The sequence below is a fragment of the Meriones unguiculatus genome (assembly GCF_030254825.1).
Source record: "Meriones unguiculatus strain TT.TT164.6M chromosome 13 unlocalized genomic scaffold, Bangor_MerUng_6.1 Chr13_unordered_Scaffold_39, whole genome shotgun sequence".
NCBI lineage: Eukaryota > Metazoa > Chordata > Mammalia > Rodentia > Muridae > Meriones > Meriones unguiculatus.
This window is the reverse complement of record NW_026843648.1, coordinates 3,792,563-3,818,112: the sequence shown is the minus strand read 5'-3', so window position 1 is coordinate 3,818,112 and position 25,550 is coordinate 3,792,563. Positions and strand designations below refer to the sequence as shown.

The 25,550-nt window shown below is 39.0% G+C and overlaps 1 protein-coding gene across 1 annotated transcript; it reads left to right on the top strand.

The window, feature by feature from the left end:
- The first annotated feature begins 315 nt into the window (after positions 1–315).
- On the top strand, positions 316–22,488 carry LOC132651047 (zinc finger protein ZFP2-like). Its single transcript, XM_060376359.1, has 3 exons — positions 316–453; positions 21,958–22,276; positions 22,343–22,488. The coding sequence occupies exons 1-3, from the start codon at positions 316–318 to the stop codon at positions 22,486–22,488; spliced, it is 603 nt and encodes a 200-aa protein (XP_060232342.1).
- Positions 22,489–25,550: the final 3,062 nt, after the last annotated feature.

The window sequence follows — 25,550 nt, the reverse complement described above, 5'->3', positions numbered from 1 at the left end:
AGAAGTGCAAACTTTCCAAGTGACCCCGCGCCCCTCCACGCCCTTCTCCCCCCACTGCAAAAGGGAGAGAGAAGGCGGAAGGAAAGACCCTGCTCCAGGAGAATAAAGAATGGGGAGGGGGGCGTTGAAGCAGAGGCTGGGCCTCTAAGAGTTCGGCCTAGGTGGCGACCTTCTTCCTGAGCTGCGGGTCCCAGTGTCCTTGGAGGAAACCTAAGGCTGAGCCCTCTCGGGTGGGGCGGGGGAGGGGATGGCGTGAGGCGCAGCGCAGGCGCAGTGCGCGCCTCCATTGTCAAGTGTGACGGAAGCGCCGTTGCTATGGCTACAGTCGCTGAAGAAAAAACGCTGAGCTTGTCACGGGCCTGGTGGGTGGCGGCGGCGAGGGCGGCGACCGGAACCCTCTTCCTGGGCGCAGTGGCGGCGGTCGTGTCTCGGCTAATGGACTACTTCATCGTGGTAAGCTGAGACCAGGAGAAGCCAGGTAAGGCTGTGGGGCAGGCGCCTGAGGGATACGCCTCCTCCCTCCCCGGGCGCCGCCTCCTCCGCCGGGCTCCGCCTCCTCCGCCGGGCTCCGCCTCCTCCGCCGGGCTCCGCCTCCTCCGCCGGGCTCCGCCTCCGCCCTCCACGGGCTCCGCCTCCGCCCTCCACGGGCTCCGCCTCCTCCACTGGGCTCCGCCTCCGCCCTCCCCGGGCTACGCCTCCCTCCTTCTCTGGGCTCCGGCTCCGCCTCCTCCCCTGGGCTCCGCCTCTGCTCCCCCGGGCTCCGCCTCCGTTCCTCCCGGACTCCGCCTTCGCCCTCCGGGCTCCGCCTCCACCTCGCTAGGCCCAGCCTCCGCCCCTGGGCAGCCATTCCAGTAGCCTCTGCGGGGGGTGAGGTGGGGTGGGGGAGCTTGGACATTCCAGTCTAATGAATGTACTTGGAAAGGCGACAGGAGCCTTGCACATTTCTAGGAACATTGTTTCAGAATGTATGTGCCGGCGTTCCAGAATGAAATGCTTCTTAAATAAAAGACAACCAGCCAACCACTGCAGGTGCTCTTTCTCACTTAGCTTTCACATGATTTGATTGTTCTCTTTATTCTTCAGACTATTCTTATAAGGAACAGTTTGGCAAATACACTGCTGTTTATACTTTAATGGACTTGCACACCAGGAGTATACAGGGTTCACGCAGGCTTATTTTCTTATTTTTATTTCTTTGTGTTGTTATTTATAGATAAACGGGATGTAATAACAAGGTTACTGTAGAGCTGAGAAAGCTCTTTTATTTCAGGATAATTCCAGTTTTAAACTTGCAAGGAATTTTAGCTACCAGCCCTGTAGCCCCTTGTCTCTGGAGGTGCTTAGGTTGTGCTTTGCTGATTGTTAGTCTTTGGAATCAGTTTTGTTTTTAATTTTGTTCAGTTTTTTATTTACATTTTTCTTCCCCCTACAACAATTTTATTTAGTTTAGTTTAGTTTTTGTTTGTTTGTTTGTCTTGTTTTTGAGACAAATTCTCTCTATAGAGCCCTGGCTGTCCTGGGATTCCCTATGTAGATGAGGCTGGCTTTGAACCTAGAGAGATCTCCCTTCCTCTGCCTCCCAAGTGCGGGGGTTAAAGACCATGCCCAGCTTCCCCTACAACAATTTTGAAACAATAACAAACTTGAAAATAGTTCCAAGTATGGTACACAGTTAATTGCTGTTTTACTTTGGACATTTTGAGAGGAAGCTGCTGACCTTATGCCCTGTCACTCTGAGTGGTTTAGTGTCAGTTTTATACAAACAAGAACGTTGTCCTACATAATGACAGTGCAGTTATCAAAATAGGAAATTCACGCTGACATAGTATTCCATTTAATGTGGGTTTTATTGACTATGTTATTACTCACACAAATGTGGGAAAAAGCTGGTACATTTAAGTGTTGCATTGAAGTCTCTTTCAGTATGGAACAGTTTCCTCATCTTTTTCATGATCTTGTCACTTTTGATAACTAAGTGTCAGATATATATTTTTAATTAAAATTTTATTTTAATATTAATTATAGTTTATTTACTTTGTATCCCAGTTGTATCCCCCTCCCACCTCCCCTCCCAACCCCACCCTCCTTCTCTTATCTCCTCCTATGCCTCTGTCCAAGTCCATGAATAGGGGTGGTCCTCCTTCCCTTCCATGTGACCCTAGCATATCCGGTCTCATCTGAACTGGCTGCATTCTTTATTAATTTATTTATTTGTTCATTTTACATCCCACTCACAACCTCATTCCCTCCTCTCCTCCCAGTGCCACCCTCCAACGCACTTGCCCTATAACACCCCACCCCTAAACAACCTAACCTAGCACATCAAGTTACATCCGGATTAAGTGAGGCAAGACAAGACAGCCCTGCTAGGAAAATGGGACCCAGAGGGAGGTGATAGAGTCCAAGTCAGAGACAGCCTCTGTTCTAGTTGTTAGGGGACCCACTCGAGGAAAAGCAGCCCATCAGTTTCATATGGAAGGACTAGTCCAGGAATGTTCTTTTGTTGGTGGTTCAGTTTCTGTGAGGCCCCATGGTCCCAGGTGAGCCAGGTGAGCTGGCTATGTAGGTCTTCTTGTGGTATCCTACCCCTCCATCTCCCTCAATCCTTTCTCTAACTATTCCACAAGACTCCCTGAGTTCTGCCTAATGTTAGTTTGGCTGGTGGTCTCTGCAACCTTTTCCATTATCTGCTCGATGAAGCCTCTCAGATGACAGTTATGTTGGTCCCCTGTATACAAGCATAGCATAGTATCATTAATAGTATCAGAAGTTGGGTCTCTCCCATGAGTTGGGTCTCAAGTTGTGCCAGTCATTGATTGGCCATTTCTTCAATCTCTGTGCAATATTTTATCCCTGCATATCTTGTAGGTGGTCAAATTTGAGTGAGAGTTTTATGAGTTGGTTGGTGTCCCCCTCCCTCCTCTAGCTACAGGATGTGTCTACTTCTGTCTCAATATCTCTGCTGCTAGGAGTTTCATCCAGGGTCACCCCCATATCTTCCCAGGCACCTCCAAAATTCCAGGTATTCATCTTGTCTCAGAGATGCCTCAACACCAATTTCCCTTCTCTCTAGCCCTCACCTTTATCCCCACATTTGAAACCCCTCCTGCTCCTCTCTTCACCCCCTCTTTTATCCACTTCCTTTCCTCCTCCTCTTCCCATGTCTGTGATGTCTATTTTATTTCCCATCTTTTGAACCCTCCATGTTACTTAGTTTATTTGGGTCTATAGGTTGTAGCATGCTTATCCTGTACAAAATGGCTAATATCCCAGGTTATTTTTGTAAATTGTCTCTCAGCTCTCTTTGCTCTCATGGAACAATACATATACTTAGGCAAGGGTATCACAACAGTGCACACATTGTCTTGTCAGGTGGTACATAATTTTACTTTGATTATTTGTAATCAGTATCTGCAAGGCTTTTCTGCTACAGAGTTAATACCCTACACCCCTATGAGTACCTTGACACTCTATTTGTTGGTTCTCATCAGAATGTTAATGCATTTACCACACTTACATCAGTATGGATTCATGATTCATGTGTCTTCTGTAGTAGACTGTATTGTTTGTTTCAGTCTGCTGGGGCTACTGTGACAAATGATTTATAAACAAAGGCTTTAGTTTTCACAGTTGTCAACTCTGAAAAGTCTAAAGTTAAAATATGAGGTCTAGTTGGGGGCATGCTTTTCTACAGTCCTGTTCTCACTTTAATCTCAGTGGCCTAAAGGACCACATGATTTTATAGGATCTCTTTAATAAGGTTATGAACCTATTTATAAGGACTTCACCTCTAAGACCTGAGTACCTTCCAAAGATCTCATGCAGTTCTGTTACTTTAGGTCTTAGAACTTCAATATAGAAATTTTGGGAGGACATAAACATTCAGACCATTCATTTCGATATTTAAATTGTTTTGTCATAGGACCAAAGAGAGCTCATACATCCGGCTCCAGTGTCTTTTTTTAAGATTTTTTTTATTATTTATACAATGTTCTGCCTGCATGTATGCCTGTAGGCCAGAAGAGGGTAGCAGATATAGATGGTTGTGAGCCACCATGTGGTTGCTGGGAATTGAACTCAGGTTGAACTCATTGAACTCATTCTTTGAGAATCATTACTTTTTGACCTATGGTATTTCTGGCATACATGCACACCCATTTCTTCTCTTTTGTGGTGTTAAGCCTCTGACATGGGGCTGCTTACACAATAGGCCAAGTGCGGCCCTGTAATCAACTATTCCTCTAGGGATCCCTGCTTTCTCCCAGTAGAGGCTAATTTCTCATTGCTCGCATCATTATCACTGTTGGGTTATAAGTATTCCCAGATTCTCTTCATGTGGAGGTAGAGGATATATTTATCCATATTTTCACATATATGTATATTTCTGTCTCTGTACATTGAAAATTGTGAACTAATTCAGTACTTCTGATTTCAGCCCAGAAATCTAGCATTTGCATTTTTCATGTCTTCTCAAACAGTGAGAAATCAGGCTTTGCACACACATACCTTGTTTATTTATTTATTTATTTTTTTGCTGTTGTTTATAATGACTCGTTTTTTCTCCCTACTCAGGCTATTTCTTCATTTCTTATCCTCCTTCCTCACTTCCATCCCTGTTGGATCTAAGAACCCATGTTAGGTAGCCACCACACAGGGTCTACAAAACTTGCTTCTGCTCTGATGGTACTTTTATTTATGATGGTTTCTGTGGACACTCTTCTCATTCTGCTCATGCTCTGACCTCGCATTTAGGCATCTTCACCCTCACTCCCTTTCCATCTTGATGCTCAAGGCCAGTTTGTTCCTTCAACTTTGACCCACAGTTTCTGATACAATGTGTTTGGCTTTGGCCATTCTCTGACCACATGAACAAAGGGAAGATTTCTTTCTTTCCTTTTGTTTTTTCAATGGAACTCAGACTGTTGCATACATTCTAATCTGAAGTGTGAAGTGTATACTTTTTACTGTTATATTTTTGTATGATTTTTTGTGGTTTATTCAAGCATAAACTTTGTGTGAAAAATAAGGCAAAGAGTTCAGTGGTTTTAAGCAATTATATAACTAGTATAATCACCACCACAACCAAGATATTGTACATTTCCTTCCCTATAAAAAGTACTCTTATAAAGCAGGCCATGGTGGTGCATGCCTGTAATCCCAACACTCAGGAAGGTATCTGCAGTCAAATCTTTGTGAGTTCGAGGCCAGACTGGTCTACAAAGAGATCCCAGGATAGCCAAGTCTAAACAGAGAGGTTCTGTCTTGAAAAGCAAAACAAATGCCCTATAATGCTCTTTTGCAGTGTGTTTTGACCTTGTTTTCTCCTGCTTACAGATCTTCTTTCTGTATGTATGATTTTGATGTTTGTAGAGTGGCATATAAATAGAATCAGACATTTAAAAATGTTTGGCTTATTTTCCACTTTGATTCATACCCTGAGATTAACCCATGTTGTATAATTTTATCCTTGCACTGCTCCCCTTTCCCTTTAGTGTTGATGATTGAACTCAGTGCCTCACCCATGCTAAGCATGTACACTACCACAGAGCTAAAATCATTGTTCTTTTATTCCCATTCTGTTCCTTCCTTTCCTTTCCCTTAACTTCCTTCCTTTCCCTTTTCCTTCCCACAAGTCCCCTCCCTTCCCTTACCCTTCACTTCCCTTTCCTATCCCTTTCCCTTCCCTTTGCTTTTCCATCTCATCCATTCTCCAATCCCTTCCCTTTCTTTCTTTTCTCTTCTTTTTCTTTTCCCTTCCTTTTCCTTTCCCCTTCTGATCCCTTCCCTTTCCATTTCCCTTCCCTTCCCTTTCTCTTTTCTTCACTTCCCTTCCCTGTGTTCCCTTCCCCTTTCTTTTCCCTTTCCTTCCATTTCCCTTCTCTTCCCTTCTATTCCCTTTTCTTCTTCTTTCCCCTCCCTTTCCCATTTCTTACCTTTCCCTTCTTTTCCCCTCTCCTTTCTTTTTCCTTTCCTTCCCTTTCCCTTCCTATTCCTTTTCCTTTCTATTCTTTTCCCTTTCCCATCCTTTCCATTCCCTTCCCTCCCCTTCTCTTTTCTCCCTATCCCATTCTTTCCCTTTCCCTTCTCGTTCCCATTTACTAGGTATGGTGTATGACTTGCACGTAGGACAGCAGGAGGTGAGCAATCAAAATTGTCAATCCAGAATTTATGTAAGAATCCCCTAGGTACTGGGAGAGTGTCGGTGCCTCGAGAAAATGCTTTAAGAGAGGGATGGTTCTTGTTCTTGAATATGAGAAGCTTCCTCTGAAAAGGTTCATCAAATCATTTTTATTTGATACAGTGTGTAAATATAATGTATTGCTTTGCCATGTTCCACAACTTCCTTCTGGCTGAAAATATTTTATTCACCGTGCAGAAAAACATTAATTCCTTTTATCACTCAGAATACCTGAACATTTTCCTGTGTACGTTGGTTCAAGTTCAACAAATAAACACCAAATAGTACCACGTTTCAATCAGCTGGCTGATTTTCTGTAACAAAACAAAACAAACACATACATCTTTCTTTCTTTTCTTCCTTCCTCCACCTCTTACTTTTTCTCTTTGCCCATGTGTGTACACATCCAGGACAGCAGCTGTGGCTAGAGCCTTATGAACTAAGTCCCCAGCACCATAACCACTAAGTACAGAGCACCTTATTTACTCAGGCCCAGCACTCTAAGCACTATCTGTTCATTGCTCAGCATGAATATATGCTTTCAGGCCAGCAGAGGTGGCAGGATCCTTGTGTACTAAGTCCCCAACAACCTAACCGCTAATGAAAGAGCACCTTACCTACTCAGCACCCAGCACCCTACAAATTATTTATAGTGTTCTGCCTGCTTGTGCATCCACAAACCAGGAGAGGGGGCCAGAACACCCTATACAAGGTAGTGCACAACAAGATCCCCGAGGGTTAGGGGTGAGGTCGGAGTGCACCAATCTCCTGCAGGGTGCTTGCAGGCTTGGTGGAAGCTCCTCTCTCCCGCCATCCCCCTGCCTGCGGTTCTGCCTCAGGCAGGAGTTGCTCCAGGACTCTTAGCAGACAGACAAATGGACAGCGGGCGGTGGGTAGGAGGAGGGAGTTGGGGAACCCTGCAGCCACCCCGCGTGTGAGTGTGATGTGTAACTCTGTCAAACAGCTTGGGATAAGAAGGATGCCGACCTGGGAAAAACGGTCTGGATATTGGCTCACCATCACTGAAGTCCGCCACTTATGGCTTTGATTCCTCACCGCCCTGCGAGAGCAGACTTGAGGGTGTGGAGGCTCCGGGGTCACCCTCCTTCCCTACATCTCCACGTTCCGCCATCTCCCTGACCCCCACCACGGGGATGTAAACACAAAGCCTCTAGTCACAGATGGACCTTTATCCCTTCCTTTCCCACTTTGGAGCGCTCCTGGCTCAGGGAAGTACCAACGGTCTCAAGATGCATTGCGGCAGAGGCTCACCTGCCTGAGAACTACATACATACAGAGAAATTTATTCTATCAGTTCTTTTCATGTAGAGAGCCTTCACTAATACAGCTTTCTGTTTTCTTCATCTTCCTATCGAGGAAGACGTTTTACGTGATTTTGGAACTCCAAAATGCTATATTTTTCCTCCTTTTTTTTTTCCTCCAGGGTTGTCTCTTATCTTCCAGGAGAAAAAGTGGCTGCAGTTTACCTGACCCCAGCATGATGTTCCAGAACAAAAATCTCCTTGCATTTTCTAAAATCTCCCTTTAATTCTTAAAATTCTTGGCACCCTTCCACCTGTAGGACAGACAGTTAACTCTGCTACAGGTTGAGTAATGGTTTTGCAGCTATCAACCTTGATTCTGGAAGGTAGAGGGAAATTGCATCCTGAGTGCTGGAGGACAGAGAGTAGGCTAGGGGAGGACAGGCACAAATGATGATGAAATGCAAATCTTTGCAGATCTGAAAAAGGGTTGTTACTAAAAGGGAAGCGTGGGTTAGGAATCACTAAGCCTTGTCCCTTTAGTACACTCTAACCCTAAAGGAGGTGCTCATGTCACTCAAGACTCACTTGCCAATCAGATGCTTCCATCTCTCTAGTCAGAGGAAGAGGTGGGTTCTCCCTGGTGCCAAGCTGCATGTTCGCTCTGTAGCTGAGTGTGGTCGAGTTGTTGGTGTGCTCTTGTATGAACGCTGCTGCTGTGTGTTTTGAGGGGATTTCAGACAACTTCCAAAGTCGCAAAATGGTGAGTGTGTAGCCTCTGCCCCCAACCTGGTGGATCAGGAGGCTGAACAGCAGGAGCAGCTGTGTAGGATCCTTCCTGAGGCTGTGTATGAACGGGCAGTCAGAATCAGCTACAGGAGAGGTCCCTTTTCCTAGCCCTGAATACAGCGGGGCATCAGATATATCGACTATATTGGATTCGGATTGGGAACAGTGAAAATTCTTTTCTGGAACAGAAGGTTAAAATGAGAGCTTTATTTTTCTGAGCTCAGGGAGGCGGCCAGTTCAGGATCTGAACGGTGCCCAGGGGTAAGCGTTATTGTATATTTAAAGGGCTAAATCCACAAGGAGAGGGACCCTTGGTGAGTGCTGGGGTCATCCAATCAGATTTTAACGTTGTGAGACAAAGAAGTTTCTGTTGGAGGCTGTGCTGATCCAGACCGCTGGGCTCACGGCCTTTATGTGTTTTCCAAGACATTCAGTCTGGAATCCAAGGCCCTTAATTTATATCTCTCGATATGTGGTCCGGAGCTCAAGTGACAAAGCAACAAAGAAGTGTGTCCTCTGTCCATAGTAATGCAGGGCTTTGTAAGCGATATATTTTTACAATTTAGTCACCTCGGTTAAGGTAACAGCAAGTTTTACCAGTTAACTGATAATTAGGAAAATGTTTCAAGGGGTTGCAAGCTTGGGAATGTGAAGTTAGTTTACTCTTGCTAGTAAAATGGAAGAGCAAAATGAATGAACTGCTTGGAGAAGACTGGGGCTCAGGAGGCTGCCTCCATATACACTTTGGGGCTGCATGTTCACAAAGTATTTGCAGCAGGGGCTTGAATGTAGAAATGTCTTTGGTAGGATGCAAACTCAGAGAGGCCAAGTTTCTAGTATCTTTTCCAAGTTCTGACCTTGCCATTTAACATTTAAGTATATGGTTTGTTTGGAGTTATTTTCATGGAGGTTGTAAATAACGTATGTGTCTCAAGTGCACATGGTATAATATAGTTAGATGGGTCAGATTTCACATCTTGTGCTGTAATAGGTGTGGTAGGAAACAGGCATAAAATTACTATTTAACATTGTTTTGTTTATGAATATCAGGAGGACTGGGTTTGCCTGCAATCACTAGGGGGCCATGAGGGGCTGCAGCACCATAGACTACCTTTCTGGTGACCTCCATTTACAGAGAGATGTCTAGAGCATGTGGGCTATGTTTAAAAAAAACAAGTCAGTAGTACCTAGAGGGTAATTTGAACACTTTGAGTTATTTTCATGGGAGTTGTGACATTTGCGTTTATTTAATTTCTATATGTATACAATCATAGTTAACATGGTTCAGCTTCACATTTTTTTTTCTTGGTTGGGTTTCCTTAGGTATCTCGATGGATATTTGACTAGATTGTTTGGCTTATGTTCTTGGCATTTTTACTTTATTCTTTCACAAATATTGTGCACAATCTTCATTATTTTTGCTATACAGTCAGTACAGACATCATATTTTGTCTGTGTGTAACATCTCTTCTTAATCCTACTGAGAATTCTGAGGGTTTTTTTCACATGCTAAATTCAGTTGGCAGCATGGCATCATAAAATTGCTGGTTGCCACCATCCAAAAAATACACCCTACACATATCTAGCTGATGGGGAGCTTTGTCTCCATGTTGGTCACCTAGCATTTGAAATTTGTGTTCACTGTAACATGGACACAGTTGCCTGTTTATGAATCAATTTGCCCTAGCTGGGCTGCCTTCACTGGCCTTAGTGGAAGAAAATGCGTTTAGTTTGTATGCAACTTGATGTGCTGAGAACTGGTATGTGGAGGCTTCCCTTTCCAGAGAAGAAGGGAAGGAGGAATTGGGAAGAGGGTGGGAAGGTGACACCAGGAGGAGAGATGGAGAGGAAATGCAAACAAGATATAAAGTGAAAAAAGAAATAAACTAATGAGAAAAATGGCTGGTTTCTATGTAAGTGAGAGATTGTTTTGAGTGATTATTTCTACCCATTAAGGGTGGCAATATCCCTAAGCAAGTGGCCCTGGGCTGGATAAGAAAGCTAGCTGAGCATGAGACCATAAGAAACAAGAGAGCAAGGCAGGAAACAATATTTGACATGGTTTTGCCTTACTTTTCTTGAAACTTTAGCTTCTGTCCTAGGCTTCCAAATGATGGTCTGTGATCTGAGAGGACCAAACAAGTAATCCCACTGATGATCTGAGATGTTTATGGTTAAGGGATTCAATCACAGCAGTACAGTAGCAAGTTAGGAGGAAAAAAAGGCATGCCAAAACTGACTTTGCTCCTGGACTGCCCTGAGAATGTCATTTTGAGGAATGTGGAAAATATCAGGTCTTGAGATGGCAAAGTCCAGAGCTTAATTGGCTCTTCCTGTATGACCTAGAAGGTCATAATATTGAGTGTAGTGCATACAAAGGAATTGGAGGTCATAGGATTTAAGCAGAAAATAGTTTCCATGGAAAATTAACCTAGAGTTCTTTTGTATAGTAATTTGCCTCTAGATCTTTCTTATTCTGCTCATGTTCTAAGAAATTAAAAAAGGAAGAATTAATAATTGGGGACTGATTCCTTAGATGGAGATGTTTGTTTTCAAACCTGGTTTGGATGTTAGTAATTAGTCAAGGCTTCACTTGAAATCTTGATTCTCATGTGTTAGCCTTCTGAGTACAAGTCCAAGGATGGAAGATATACCCCCATTGTGTTCTGTTTTGTCAAAATATTTTACTATTGTTAGAATTAAAATGCTTAATAGAATATTTGTATGTTTGTATTATTTGAACTTACATGTTTCTTCATGTTCTCATTTGTTAATATATGGCAAATCATGCTGAAGTTCTGCCTTGTAAGAGAAATATCTACAGGTGCTAGACAATGTAAAGACAATGAGATTTATTTCATAAAAGCATGTTATATGTGTATAATGTGACTGTGTGTTCTTAGGCCATGACAAATATGTGAAAACTTGATGACACTTTTAGGAGTTTATTTTGACCATTCTTATACGCTGGCCAAGGCCGTGTTGCCAGTTTGTCTGTGGATTTTTTGGAGAGTTTATTATTTTTTCTTTTTTCTTTTAATTGGTTACAGTTTATTCACTTTGTATCCCAGTTGAAGCCCCCTCGCTTGTGCCCTTCCAATCCTGCTGTCCCTCCTTCTGAGTTTATTAAATTAAAAAATATTTTATGTTTTGACTTTACATCCCCAAGGTGATCCCTCCATCCTCTGCTCTTAGTCCACCATCATCCTTCTCTTTATCTTCTCTCTCTCCTCCAAGAAATCTTTAGTCCTCCTTTCTTGTTTCATCCCTCCAAAACACATCAAGTCACATCAGGACTGAGCATATCCTCATCCATTGAGGCCAGGCACTGCAACCCTGATGGGGAGGTGATCTAAAAGCAGGCAATAGAGTTTATAGAGTTAATATTAGAAACTGTCCCCTTCCAGTTGCCACTCAAGTCACATGGACCAAGCCACCCATAGTACATATAAGTTCAAGAGGACTAGGTCCAAACCATGCATGCTCATTTTCTGTAAGGCTCTCCTGAGTCTGGGTTACTTGTCTCTGTTGGTCTTTTTGTGACATCCTGTCCCCTCAAGGTTCTTCCACTTTTACCCCAGTATTTCCATAAGATCCCTGGAAGTCCACCCCATGCTTACTTGCAAGTTCCAGCATCTGTCTTCTTTGGCTGCTGGGTGTATCCTCTCAGATAACAAGCATGTCTAGGCTCTTTTCTACAAGCACAGCAAAACAATATCTACAATTTCATTGGCCGGCTCTGTAGTGTAAGCTGGGTCTCTTGTTGCCCCTATTATTGATTGGACATTCCTTCAAACTTTGTTCCCTCGTGATCCCTAAACTTCTTGTAGGCAGAGTAATTTTGGGATCATAGGTTTTGTGGATCAGTTGTTGTTTCCTCTCTTCACTAGTCCAGTCTGGCCAGAAGGTGATCACGTCAGTTTCCATATGCCTTTTCCCCACCTCTCAATTACATGTTTCAGCTAGAGTCATACCCATATCCTCTCAGGAGACATCCCTGTCAAATGTCTCCAGCTTGTCAAAGAGATGCCCCTCTCAGTTTCCCTACTTGTTCTCAGCTCTCTCAACTCATATGCAGTTCTCCCTACATTTGGTGCCCATATTTGTTTTCCTCCCCCTTCCAACTTCTGCCCAGTTCTCTTTTTTCATCCACTTCTCTCTATTCTATTTCTATTCTGAGTGACATTTTGGAACCCTCCTGTGGACCCTCCTTTTTACTTAGCTTCTTTGGGTGTGTGAATTGTACTATGGTTATCCTGTACTATCGACCTAATACCCACTTGTAAGTAAGTACATGCTATATGTGTCTTTCTACATCTCTGTTACCTCTCTCAGGATGATCTTTTCTATTTAGATCCATTTGCCTGCAAATTTCATGATTTCTCAGTTTTTAATAACTGAGTAGTATTCTATTGTATGAATGTACCAGAAGTTCTTTTTCCATTCTTCAGTTGAGGGACATGTAGGTTGTTTCCAGTTTCTGACTGTTATGAATAAAATATCTATGAACATAGTACAACAAATGTCCTTGTTCTACATCTTTTGGATATATTCCCTGAAGTGGTATAGCTGGGTCTTGAGGTAGAACTACTCCCAGTTTTCTGAGAATTCACCAGATTTATTTCCATAGAAATATAGAAGTTTGTACTCACATCAGCAATGGAGGAATGTTCCCTTTTCTCTACATCCTTACCAGCATGTGTTGTCACTTGAGTTTTTCATCTTAGACATTTGAGTAGCATAAGATGGAATCTTAGAGTCATTTTGATTTCCATTTCTCTCATGGCTAAGGATTTTGATCATTTCTTTAAGTTCTCAGTTATTCAAGATTCCTCTGTTGTGAATTCTCAGGTTAGCTCTGAACCCCAGTTTTACATTGGATTATTTGATTTGTTGGTGCTTAATTTTTTAAGTTCTTTGTATAGTTTAGATATTAGTGTTCTTTCTCATGTAAGGTTAGAAAGATATTTTCCCAATCTGTTGGCTGCCATTTTATTCTATTTATAGTGTATTTTCACTTACAGAATCTTTTTAGTTTCTTGAAAAGCTTTGTTAATTGGTGAGATCAGAGCCTGTGCTGTTGTTGTTCTATTGTCTCCTATGTTAATGAGTTCCATACATTTCTCCACCTTGTCTTCTAGATTATTTAGTCTTTGATTTTATGTCAAGGTCTTTGACCCACATGGACTTCATGTTTTGCAGGGTGATATAAGGGGGTCTATTTTCATTTTTCTACATATAGACATCCTGTTATACCACCACCATTTGTTGAAGGTGCTGTCTTTATTCCAGTGTATGGTTTTGGCTTCTTTGTTGAAAATAAAGTTCCATTAGGAGTATGGGTTTATTTCTGTGTCCTTATTCCAATTGTACAGGATTGGTCTGCTATCAAGGGTCTTTTATTTTTCCATATGAAGTTTATGTTTGCTCTTTCAAGGTCTGCAAATAACTGTGTTGAAATGTTGGTGAGAAATGGGTTGAATCTATAGATTACATTTGTTAAGAATGCTGTTTTATTACCTTAATGTTACAGATCCATGAGGTTTTTTTGTTCATTCCATCTTCTGATATCTTCTGCAGTTTCTTTCTTTAAAGACTTGAAATTCTAGTCATAGAGGTCTTTCACTTGCTTGGTTGCAGTTACAACAAAATATTTCATACTGTTTTTAGCTACTCTTCAGGGTGTTCTTTCCCAAAATATCATTCTCAGCCCATTTTTCATTTGTATACAGAAGGGCTAATAATCATTTTAGTTAATGGTGTTTCCAGCCACTTTGTGGAAAGTATATATCAACTGTTGGAATTCTCTGGTAGAATTTCTTTTGTCATTTATGTATGCTAGTATATCATCTTAGAATAGTGGTACTTTGACTTCTTTCTTTCCAATGTGTATCTCCTTGATCACCTTCAGTTGTCTTACTGATCTATCTAGTAGGATTTTAATAGTATATTGAAGACATATGGAGGGGGAAGGCATCCTTGTCTTGTATCTCATATTAGTGGGATTTCTTTAAGTTTCTCTTCAAGTAATTTGATGTTGGCTATCATCTTGCTTTTTACTGCCTTTATTATGTTAAGTATGTGCTGATTCCTTGTATGCCTGATTTCTCCACGTTTTATAACATGAAGGGGTTTTGTATTTTATCAATGTGTTTTCTCATGTAATGAGATGTTCATTATGATTTTGTTCTTTAAGTTTGTTTATATAGTGAATTACATTGATAGATTTTCATATGCTTTACCATCTCTGTATCCACGAGATGAAGCCTATTTGTTCATCATTTATATCTTTGATGTGTTCTTGTATTTGGTTTATGATTATTTTATTGAGTAAATTTGTGTCAATGTTCATAAGTGAGATTGGCCTGACATTCACTTTCTTTGTTGAGTCTTTGTGTGGTTTGGATATCAGGGTTACTGTGCTGTCAGAATGAGTTTGGCAATGTTACTTCTGTTTGTATTTTTGGAATACTTTGATAAGTATTAATATTAACTCTTGTTTGAAAATCAGGTATGATTCTGTGTGAAATCCATCTGGCCTAGGGCTTGTGTGTGTGTGTGTGTGTGTGTGTGTCTGTTTGGCATACTTTTAATGACTGCGTTCATATTCTAAAGCATTGGCTCTATTGTTTTATTTTATTAATTTTGTTTTTGCTTTTGAAGTAAAAGTTCTCTCTGTTGTCTTCTGTGTCCTGTTATTAGGCATGTAAATCAAGCAAGCCTTAGATTTAGAGATCCACCTGGATCTGAAGTCCTGGGGTTAGATGTGGGCCCACATGCCTGTCTTTGTACTGTTGTTTTGTTTTTATATTATTGGCTAATGGGCATGAAATTTGATATTTGTATGTAGCAAACCTGTTCTTGAATTGATCTTTACCCACATCTTGAATTTTGAGAATTTGCAGAGCATATTTCTCATTTGGCAACTTCAGACTCATTAACTCTTGCTGTTAGATTAGGGCCATGCCTATAAACTTCCAGGAGCCTCCCAATACCCAGAAACTCAACCACCCTGATTTCTATTTTTCTCCTTGTTTCCTCCTACCTCTACTCTCCCCATACCTGATGTCCATTCCCATTACTGTAACCACTCCCACTTCCAACCTATTCCTTCTCTCCATTTAATTCAGATACTTTTCTTATTTTGTCACAGAGTGAATTTCCTATATCCTCTCTTTGCTATCCTTGACTCACTGGGTCTGTGGATTGTTCCATGATTATCCTGTAGTTTATGATTAATTTCCACTTATAAGTGAGTAGGTACCACATGGGTCTTTCTGGGTCGGGTTATCTCACTCAGAAAATTTTTCCTAGTTCCATCCATTCTCTTGCTGATTGCATAAAGTCTTTCCTATTAATAGCTAATTGGTATTCCATTATGTGACTATATCACATTTTCTTTATATATTCTTCAGCAGAAGGATGCCAAGTTATTTCCAGTTTTGGTTTATTACAAATAAATCTGCTGTGAACATAGTTGAGCAAGTGTCCTTGTGGTATGGTACAGCACCTTTTGAATATATTCCCCTCATTGGTACAGCTATTGAGGTATATAGGTATTGAGATAGGTGTATTCTAAAATTTTTGAGAAACACCTAAAGGGATTTCCAAAGTGTTTGTTCAAGTTGTCATTCTCACCAGAATTTGAGGTGTGTTCTTACTCCTCCTCACCACCATGTGCTGTCATTTGAGTTCATGATCTGAGCCATTCTGACAAGTGTGAAATTGAAATGCAGAATCCTTTTAATTTGCATTTCCGTGATGCCTAAGGACACTATTTCTTTAAGTGCCTTTCAGCCATTAGCACTTGCTCTGCTGAGAGTTCTCTGTTTAGCTCTTTATGCCAGCATTCAATTAGGTTATTTGTTTTGTTGCTGTCTAGTTTGTTGAATTGTTTAATTTGGATATTATCCTTCGGGGAGGTGTAAGATTGGTGAAGGTGCTCTCCCAGTCCACATGCTGCCATTTCTCTTACTGATAGTGTTGTTTGCCTTCCAGGTGCTTTTCACTTTCATGCATCCTTTTTGTTAATTGTTAATCTTCTTGTCTGAGCTGTTGGTGTACTATTCACAGAGGTGACTCCTGGACCAATGAGTTCAAGGCTATTCCCCACTCTCACTTCTATTGTATTTAGTATATCCAGTTTTACATTACAGTCTTTGATCCAATTGGACTTGAGGTTTGTGCAGGGTGATAAATATGACTGTATTTGCATTCTTCTACATGCAGACATCAAGTTAGAGAAATACCAATTGCTGAAGATGCTGTCATTTTTCCCATTGTATCTTTTTGGCTTCTTTGTCAAATATCAAATTCCTGTAGGAATATGTGTTTATTTCTCAGTCCTTAATCTGGTTCCATTGATAAACCTGTGATTTTCTATGAAAACACCATGAAGTTATTACCATTGCTCTGTAGTATATCTTAAAATTATGGCTGTTGGTACTGCCAGAAATTCTTTTATACTACAGAAATGTTTTACCTATATTGCATTTTCCCAATGAAGTTAATGATTACTCTTTCAAAGTCTATAAATAATTGTGTTGGAATTTTGATGGGAATTGCTTTGAATCTATAGATTGCATTTGGTAAGATGACCATTTTTTACAATGCCAATTGTATGATCCATGAGTTTGGCATGACCTTTCCATCTTTGGTATCTTCTTCAGTTTCTTCCTTCAGGGACTTGAAGTTCTAGTCATACAGATTTTCACTTGTTTTGTTAGAGTTATACCAAAAATATTTTATATTGTTTGTGGCTATTAGTCAAGGTGTTGTTTCCCAAATTTCATTCTAAGTCCATTTAATGTCTGTATACAGAAGGGCTACCAATGTTTTAAGTAAATTTTGTACCAAGCCACTTTGTGGAAAGGGTTTGTCAACTGTAGGAATTCTCTTGTAGAATTCCTAGATTCACTTATATATACTACTATATTGTCTTTGTATATTGTTACTTTGATGTCTCTTCCTTTCCAATCTCTATTTCCTTGAACATGTTCCATTGTCTTATTGCTCTAGCTAGGAATTTGGTGGAACTGCATAAATTTCCTTTCCATTTAATTTGATGTAGTCTCTAGGCTTGCTCTTGGTTGCCTCTGTTATGTTTATGTTTGAACCTTGTATGCCTGATCTCTACAAGTCTGTTAAGATGAATGGGTGTTTGATTTTGTCAAAGGCCTTTTCAGCATCTAATGAGATGATCATGTGGGTTTTTTTCTATCAGTTTGTTTATAAGGTGGATAAAATTGATGGATTTACATATGTTGAACCATCCCTGCATCACTGAGATGAAGGCTTCCTCCTCTTGGTGGCTTATATTATTGATGTGTTTTTGGATTACATTTGTGAGTATTAAAGTGAGTGTTTTTACATCACTTTCATAAGGGAGATTGTTCTGAAATTCTTTTTCTGTTGTTTCTTTATGTCATTTAGTTATCAGGGTGACTGTGATGCCATAGAATGATTTTGGCAATGTTCCTTTTATTTCTACTTTGTGGAATACTTTGAGGAGTATTTGTATTAGCTTTTCTTTGAAAGGCTGGTACATTTTTTTTTTTTTTGCAAAAACCTGCTGGCTCAGAGTTTTCTTTTTTGTTTGGGAAACTTTAATGACTGCTTCTTTTTTCTTAGGATATATAGGATATATATATATATATATATATATATATATATATATATATTGTTTTTGTTGTTGTTTTGTTTTGTGGTGTGATTTTTTAAGTCATTTCCTTTTTGTATTCCTGTGTGTCCTGTATGTAGGTATATAGACCAGGCAGGCCTCAACTTAGAGATCAAGTTTAAAGTGTCTTTAGAGTGCTGGGAGTTGTAGTTATATTATTTTGTGATAAGCCTGGAATGTACGTATTGTACATGTTAAACATATGTGTTGATCTTCATTATGACATTAATACTGCTTAAATCTCCTGAATCACATGATTGCTTATTTAAAAAAAATTAATGAATATTAATATTTTACCTGTTCCTGTGAATAAATATTTCATGTGTGCTTAGTCTTCACAGTACTCAGAAGATAGCCTCAGAACTCTTGTATTTAGAATAATGGATAGGTGTGAGTTACGATGTGTGGGATATGTCAAGATAAGCCCTTAAGAGGTCCATAGGGAAAGGCAAGTGAATCTTCAGGAACTCCTTTAAATCCTTGAAAGATTCTGATCCATTGCATACAGTGTTTTTATACTAGCTACTTCTAACACACTATTGAAGTCTCAAAGAGATACAACACTAGGGCAGTGTTGCTTTCCCCTTCTTTATGGAAATTTCCTAAGTTGTGGGGTACCCTACAACTCCAACATTCCTTACAGTTGCACTAACCTGATTGATTGTTACTGGAACTTGGGGCTAGCATGGGATGGTACAATTGGGCTTTCAATCATTTAAAAGCTGTTACACTTGTTTATAGTGTTAGAACTGTATCCTTGAGTATTGTCACTGGAGTTTGATTACCAGGTTTCTGTGTGGACTCTGTCACCCTTAACCCACCTACTGCATTGTTCCTGATCCCCACATATGTAAATACTGGCAATCAGGTACAAATATCTGCAAGACCAACAAGTCTTGAGTGCTGAGCCATCTTTCATGCCCTATGTTGCCTATTTCATTAATTAATTTGTTTATTCATTCATTTATTTCTAATAATTAATTTAATTTTGTGTGCATTGATGTGAGGATATCAGTTTGATTGAACTGGAGTTACAGACAACAATTAGCTGTCATGTGGGTCCTGGGAATTGAACCCTGGTCCTCTGGAAGATCAGACAGTGTTCTTAACCACTAAGCGATATTGCCTATTTATGATCAACATCTACATTGCTAATATTTTCATCTGTCCTATTTTAATTATTCAAACATACATTTCATTTTAGCAAGATCCTATTGATACTACAGTTTAAAATGAGATAGTTCAGGTGTCTAGAAATGAGTACAGAACTGGAGAGAATGTATAACAATTTGTAGGAACTTTCTCTAAGTTCTTTCTATCTTTTTTGTTTGATTAATTTTTTTGCAGAATATTCAGAATCTTATTATGTACCCCTTATTGTCCTGGAACTTATTGCTTTGAGTAAGCTAGCATCCACCTCTATGAGATACACCTGCCTCTGTTCCCTGAGTGATTTTGGAATTAAAGACATCAGAAAATACACCCAGGCTGCCCATTGTTATTATAACCAGGAATCGTTCATACTATTTTTCTCATATGGGCTCAATACTTTTGATCTGTTTACTCTTTCTTTGTCTGTTAATTGGCATTTTTCTTGAAAGTCTATATCCTATTTAAAGGATGCAAAAATTAGAGATATGTACCTACTATTCAGTTTCCTCCTAAAAGGAGTTGCTTATTAAATTAGAACTTGTGTGTCAGAAAATAAGTAGAAGAAACACCAGAATTCTTTGAAAATATTACAAATGAAGTATACCTTTCCAGTATTCTAAGTATCATGCCTTCTGTTGTACATGTGTACGGATATATTAGAGTGCATTGACCTACAATGATGTGCATGTGAACTTCACTCAAGAAGAGTGGGCTTTGCTGGATCCTTCCCAGAAGAGTCTCTACAAAGATGTGATTCTGGAGACCTACGGGAACCTCACTGCTATAGGTGGGAAAATGAATATTCTTTACTTATTAAAATATGGGGAAACTTTTAATTCATTATAGATGTACTTCTGTAATTTCTCTTGAGGATGAGGAAGAATGAGATGAATGGTTCTTTGATTGAGTAGAGATCACGACCTAAATTTTGCCTTTTTCCAATAATAAATCATACATTTTCTGTTACTGTATTTTAGGCTACAATTGGGAAAATGATAATATTGAAGAGCATTGTCAAACTTCTAAAACACATGCAAGGTAATTTTTATATGTAAGCTGAAATGACTAATTCTGAGAAAACTTTATTATGTCTTCGAAGTTTGAAAGAGAAAGGACAGTGTAAATGAACTGCTTTAAGTGTATTCATTGATGATTATTAACTTGTTACTAAACCATGTACCTTCGTGTTAGTTATTTGATGTGTGTTTGCAAGGCATTCCTCTAAGAAAGAATGCAAGGAAACCATACCTTATGCAAGATCAACATTTAAATCTTAGCTTCATTAGTGCTATGAGGCAGAACTGCAATTTGTTTAGTCTCCTACAGCTCAGGTATTACCAAATGTATTCATAGTAAATAGGTGATGAAAGTATATCTAAAACATTATACTAATCAAGTAGTCCATAGTAAAGCTGGGTTTATTCATATTCTTGTAGTAATGTTGCTAAGTTTTGTGAGAAGGGCAGTATTTTAGAGTCAAGAATGTTGTTGTGGAAAAAAACATAATCCCTATAGCACATGTCTATGATGAACAAAAATCAAATGTGTGAATGCAACATGAAACCATGTCATTTTATTATTCTCCTTTTAATAGTTAAATAGTTATATTGTATAATACAATGACTACAAGTCATGTTAGTATATGTATCTTAAAAGAAATGATGTACCACCCAGAACAACTAAAAGGTATAGTAATCCTCATTTTGAATATCTGTCAAAAATTAATACCTAGTAAGCTTTATATGGGTTATTCAGAGCTGCCTGCAGTACAAATAATGACACAGAATCTTTTTAATAATTAAAAGCTTAGGCAATTTAACTGGGCAGATTCTGAACCTTTTTTTCCCCTAACACAAATAAACCTAGCACAGTGTCCCGATGCATGGCCAGCTCTACCTCTTTGTTCATGTTCATGTCAATCTGTTAATCTCACTGGCCTGCTGGTGAGTAGCCTGTCATTTGCTTTCTTCTTCCCAGGAACCCTCTCACACTCAGAAGTTCAGGCATCCATTTTGTGCCCTGCTATCAGTTGTTAGAACTTTTTAAAGATGGAGAAATGTTTACAAAATATAGGACAGGAGATGGTCCATAAAAGGAGCAATTCCACAATCTGGTCATCACTTAGCTCTCTGCTGGCTCAGCAATCAGCATATACCGACACACTTTCACGCAATATACAGCAACATCACTTAACTGGTTATTTAACTTCATTACGAATTCTCACAAAATCCCACTGCAGAAAATATAATTTTTAGGAATATACAAATTATTCTGTTTGTCTCAATTATCTTTGCATATTTAGTATGGCACACAGTATAGGGAAATCTATTAATCCAGTCACTGTGGTAAAGCTCTGTAGTCTTGCAGTTTTCTACAAATCTGTGGTAAAACATGTTATAGAAGACAGTAGGGTATACATGTGAGCCAGATAACCAATATTTTTACCATCACAGGTATTTTCAAATATGCAAAACAATCCGCAGAGAAGGAGAACACCGTAAATGTAGAAATAATGATGAAAACTCAAGATGTAATTCCTCTTTATATTTACACCAAATTGTAAAATTAAGTGACATGCACAAAAAATTCATTAGTATAATGAATATGATAAAGAATTCATATGTGCCAATTATCTTTGCAGGTATGGAAACAATCATAGTGGAGACAAACCCCCTGAAGATACTCAATATGATAAAGTCTTTTCATATCATAGGAGTCCCCACACGTATAAAAGTATGCATATTGGTGAGGATCACTATGAATGAAACCAATATGATAACACCTTTGCACATAACAGTCTACTCCTAAGATATAAAAGGGCACATACAGGAGATAAACCTCATGAATGTAACCAATGTGTTAAAGCCTTTTCATCTAACAGTGATCTCCTAAAACATAAAGGAACTCACACTGGAGAGAAACCTTATGAATGTAACCAATGTGGTAAAGCCTTTGCACGTAACATTAATCTCCTAATACATGAAAGAACTCATACTGGAGAAAAACCTTATGAATGTACCCAATGTGGTAAAGCCTTTGCACATAAGAGTAGTCTCCTGATTCATGAAAGCACTCACACTGGAGAGAAACCTTATGAATGTAAGCAATGTGGCAAAGCCTTTGCACAGAACAGTAATCTCCTACTACATAAAAGAACTCACACTGGAGAGAAACCTTATGAATGTAACCAATGTGGTAAAGCCTTTAGTCAGAAAAGTAATCTAATACATGAAAGAACTCACACTGGAGAGAAACCTTATGAATGTAACCAATGTGGTAAAGCCTTTGTACGTAACATTAATCTCCTAATGCATGAAAGAACTCACACTGGAGAGGAACCGTATGAATGTAACCAATGTGGTAAAGCCTTTGCAAGTAATAGTCATCTCTTAAGTCATAAAAAAACTCACACTGGAGAGAAACCTTAGGAATGTCACCACTGTGGTAAAGCCTTTGCATATGAAAATATTCTCCTGCTACATAAAAAATCACACTGGAGAGAAAACTTATGAATGTAACCAATATGGTAGAGCCTTTGCATGTCACAGTAGTCTATTACATAAAAGAATGCACACTGGTGAGAAACCTTATGACTGTAACCAATGTGGTAAAGCCTTTTCACTGAACAGTAATCTCCTAAAACATAAATCTCCTAAAACATAAAAGAACTCACACTGGAGATTAACCTTATAAATGTAAGCAATGTGTTAAATAAAGTCTATGCATGTAACAGTAATCTCTAAATATACAAAAGAACTCACACTGGAGAGAAACCTCATGAATGTAGCCAATGTGGGAAAGCCTTTACATGCAAAAGTCATCTGGTAGTACATTAAAGAACTCACACTGGAGAGAAATCTTTTGAATGTATCCAATGTGGTGAAGTCAATGCATTTCAGAGTAGTCTCTGAAGACAAAAAGAGAAAAACCCTATGAATGTAAACAGTGAATGAACCACCTTTGTACACAGTCATCTCCTAATACAAAAGAATCCATGTTGCAGAAAATCCATATGAATATAACCAATGTCATAAAGGCTTTTCATGTAAGAGTCATCTTGAACAAGAACACTTACTGGAGTGAAACACTATGAATGTAACCAATGTGTCAAAACCTTTGCATGCCATAATAATCTCTATGTACATAGAAGAATGCACACTGGAGAGAAACTTTATGAATTTAACCAATGTGATAAAGCATTTTGACATAATAGTAATCTCCTGTGACATAAAGAACACATACTGGAGAGAAACCTTATAATTGTATCCAATGTGGGAAAGCCACTGAATGTAACAGTAGTCTCCTAAAACATAAAACAACTCACACTGGAGAGAAAACTTATGGATGTAATCAATGTGTTAAAGCCTTTGCACGTAACAGTCATCTAATAAATGAAAGAGCTCACACTGGAGAAAATCCTTATTTATATAAACAGTGTGCTAAAGCCTTTGCATGTAACATTCATTTCCTAATACATGAAAGAGCTCACACTGGAGAGAAACCTCATGAATGTACCATATATGGTAAAACCTTTTACACGTGTTGTAAAAGCCTTTACAACAGTCATCTCCTAATAAAAACTTCTCTTCACAATCATCTTCAACGTCATGAAAGAGTTCATTATGGAAAGAAATACATACTGAGTGTATTTACATGGTGAAGCTATTCCACATTTGTATAATCTTCATCATCATGAAAGAATTTGTACAAAGAGAAACTATAAATTTGTTAAAATGTGAGGCCTTTGCACATATGTATATTCTAAATTATCATAAAAGTTTCAAAATGGAGGAAAAAATATGAGAATATAATTACTATGGTAAGACTTTTGTGTTCTTCTGTCCACTGAATCCAATACAACACAAACACTAGGTCAATACAGATGACAAAATTTTATTGTCATCCAGGCACTACTGGTTGATTAGGGCCACATAATGTTCTTGGGAGCTGAACTTTGATGCCTACCTGTCCAATGAGCCAGAAAGTTACAGAGGTTGTAAGCTTGAAAATCATAAACATCTTTAACATTTTTAAAACTAAATTATTTCCATCAGTTATGGTTTAGGGATATGGGAATTTTTTTATGTCATTGGGGAAGTCACCTGTTGCAAAATGTAGGTTTTACAGTCAAAACAATCATATCCATTTGTTCTTTTGTGGTTAAGAAAAGGTATTATGTTTTAGGAAAGAGAATCTGTGGTTTGGGTCAGTCATTTTGTTAGGGCACCAGAAACCATGGTATGTAACAGTCATGTTTTGGGCAACAAAAGTTAAGTGATGAAAGCTGGTCAGCTATTGGGAAGTCTACAGACTTCCTAGGGACTATGAACTTAAACTTATGCTCACCCTATAAATCAATGGAGGCTGGTATCTTAAAGGAAATACTTATGCAAATTGCTTTTGCATGTTCCCACATACAATTTGCTTTTACAAGTTTTGCATGTCAAAGTCATCTTCAAGTATACAAATGAACAGATAGTAGAGAGAAACCTTACACATGTATTCAATGTGATAAAGCCTTAATGCATTTATCTCCAAATACATAATAGAACACATACTGCAGTGAAACCCTATGAATAAGCAATGGAATAAATCCTTTTCATGGAGTTGTCTTTGAAATCATGAGAAAAAGTCATGTTACAAAAAAAACCCAAAAAACAGAAAAAAAACTCCATGAATGTAATCAGAGTATGGTAAAGTTTTCTGCTTCATGGTACCATTTAAAAGAGAGAAAGCTTTAGTCTGTGAGCTACATCTCACAAAGCCATTGTGTATCACAGTAGTCCTTGAAAACCTGAAAGAACTCATTCTGAAGAAAATCTATTAGGAGAAAAATTTGTAAGATCTTTGACCCATCAACTTGTATTCAGTTACACGAAATTATTTGGGAGAAAAATTCTAACAAGTGTCAACAATGTATTCATGAATTATGATATCCATCCTTATTTTGTTTCCAATTGAAAGCATATATGAACAAAAGGCCTATAAATTTTAGATTTCAAAAGACTCTTCAATTACATGAAATAAATCATCCACTTGTAAAATTTATGTGTGTGTATTACTGCCTTTTTTTGTGACAATACACAATGTCTGTGTCAATCTTCCAAATGTGTTTGCTTTGCCTTATGGTTGTAGAGTGAGGTGGGATCTCTATTAAATGGGCATCACAATTGTCACACATAGCAGATAACATAGCAAACTTGAAGCTCACATCCTCAACCAGAAGCATGAAGCAGCGTGGGAACTACAGATGTTATGCAGTTGAAAACTAACAAGCCCACCCAAAGTAACATACTTTCTCCAAGAGTGCTGCATTTCCTAAACCTTCACAAATGATACCACCAACTGAGAAGGATTCATTTCTCTGACTTCAATCCTACATGTTTGATTTCTTTTACATGAAGTAATTCATGATGCAGAAAAATTCTGTAGATAAGCCTGTAGATGCTTCAACATCTGGATGAATGCTTATACAAGTAAAACATTTATG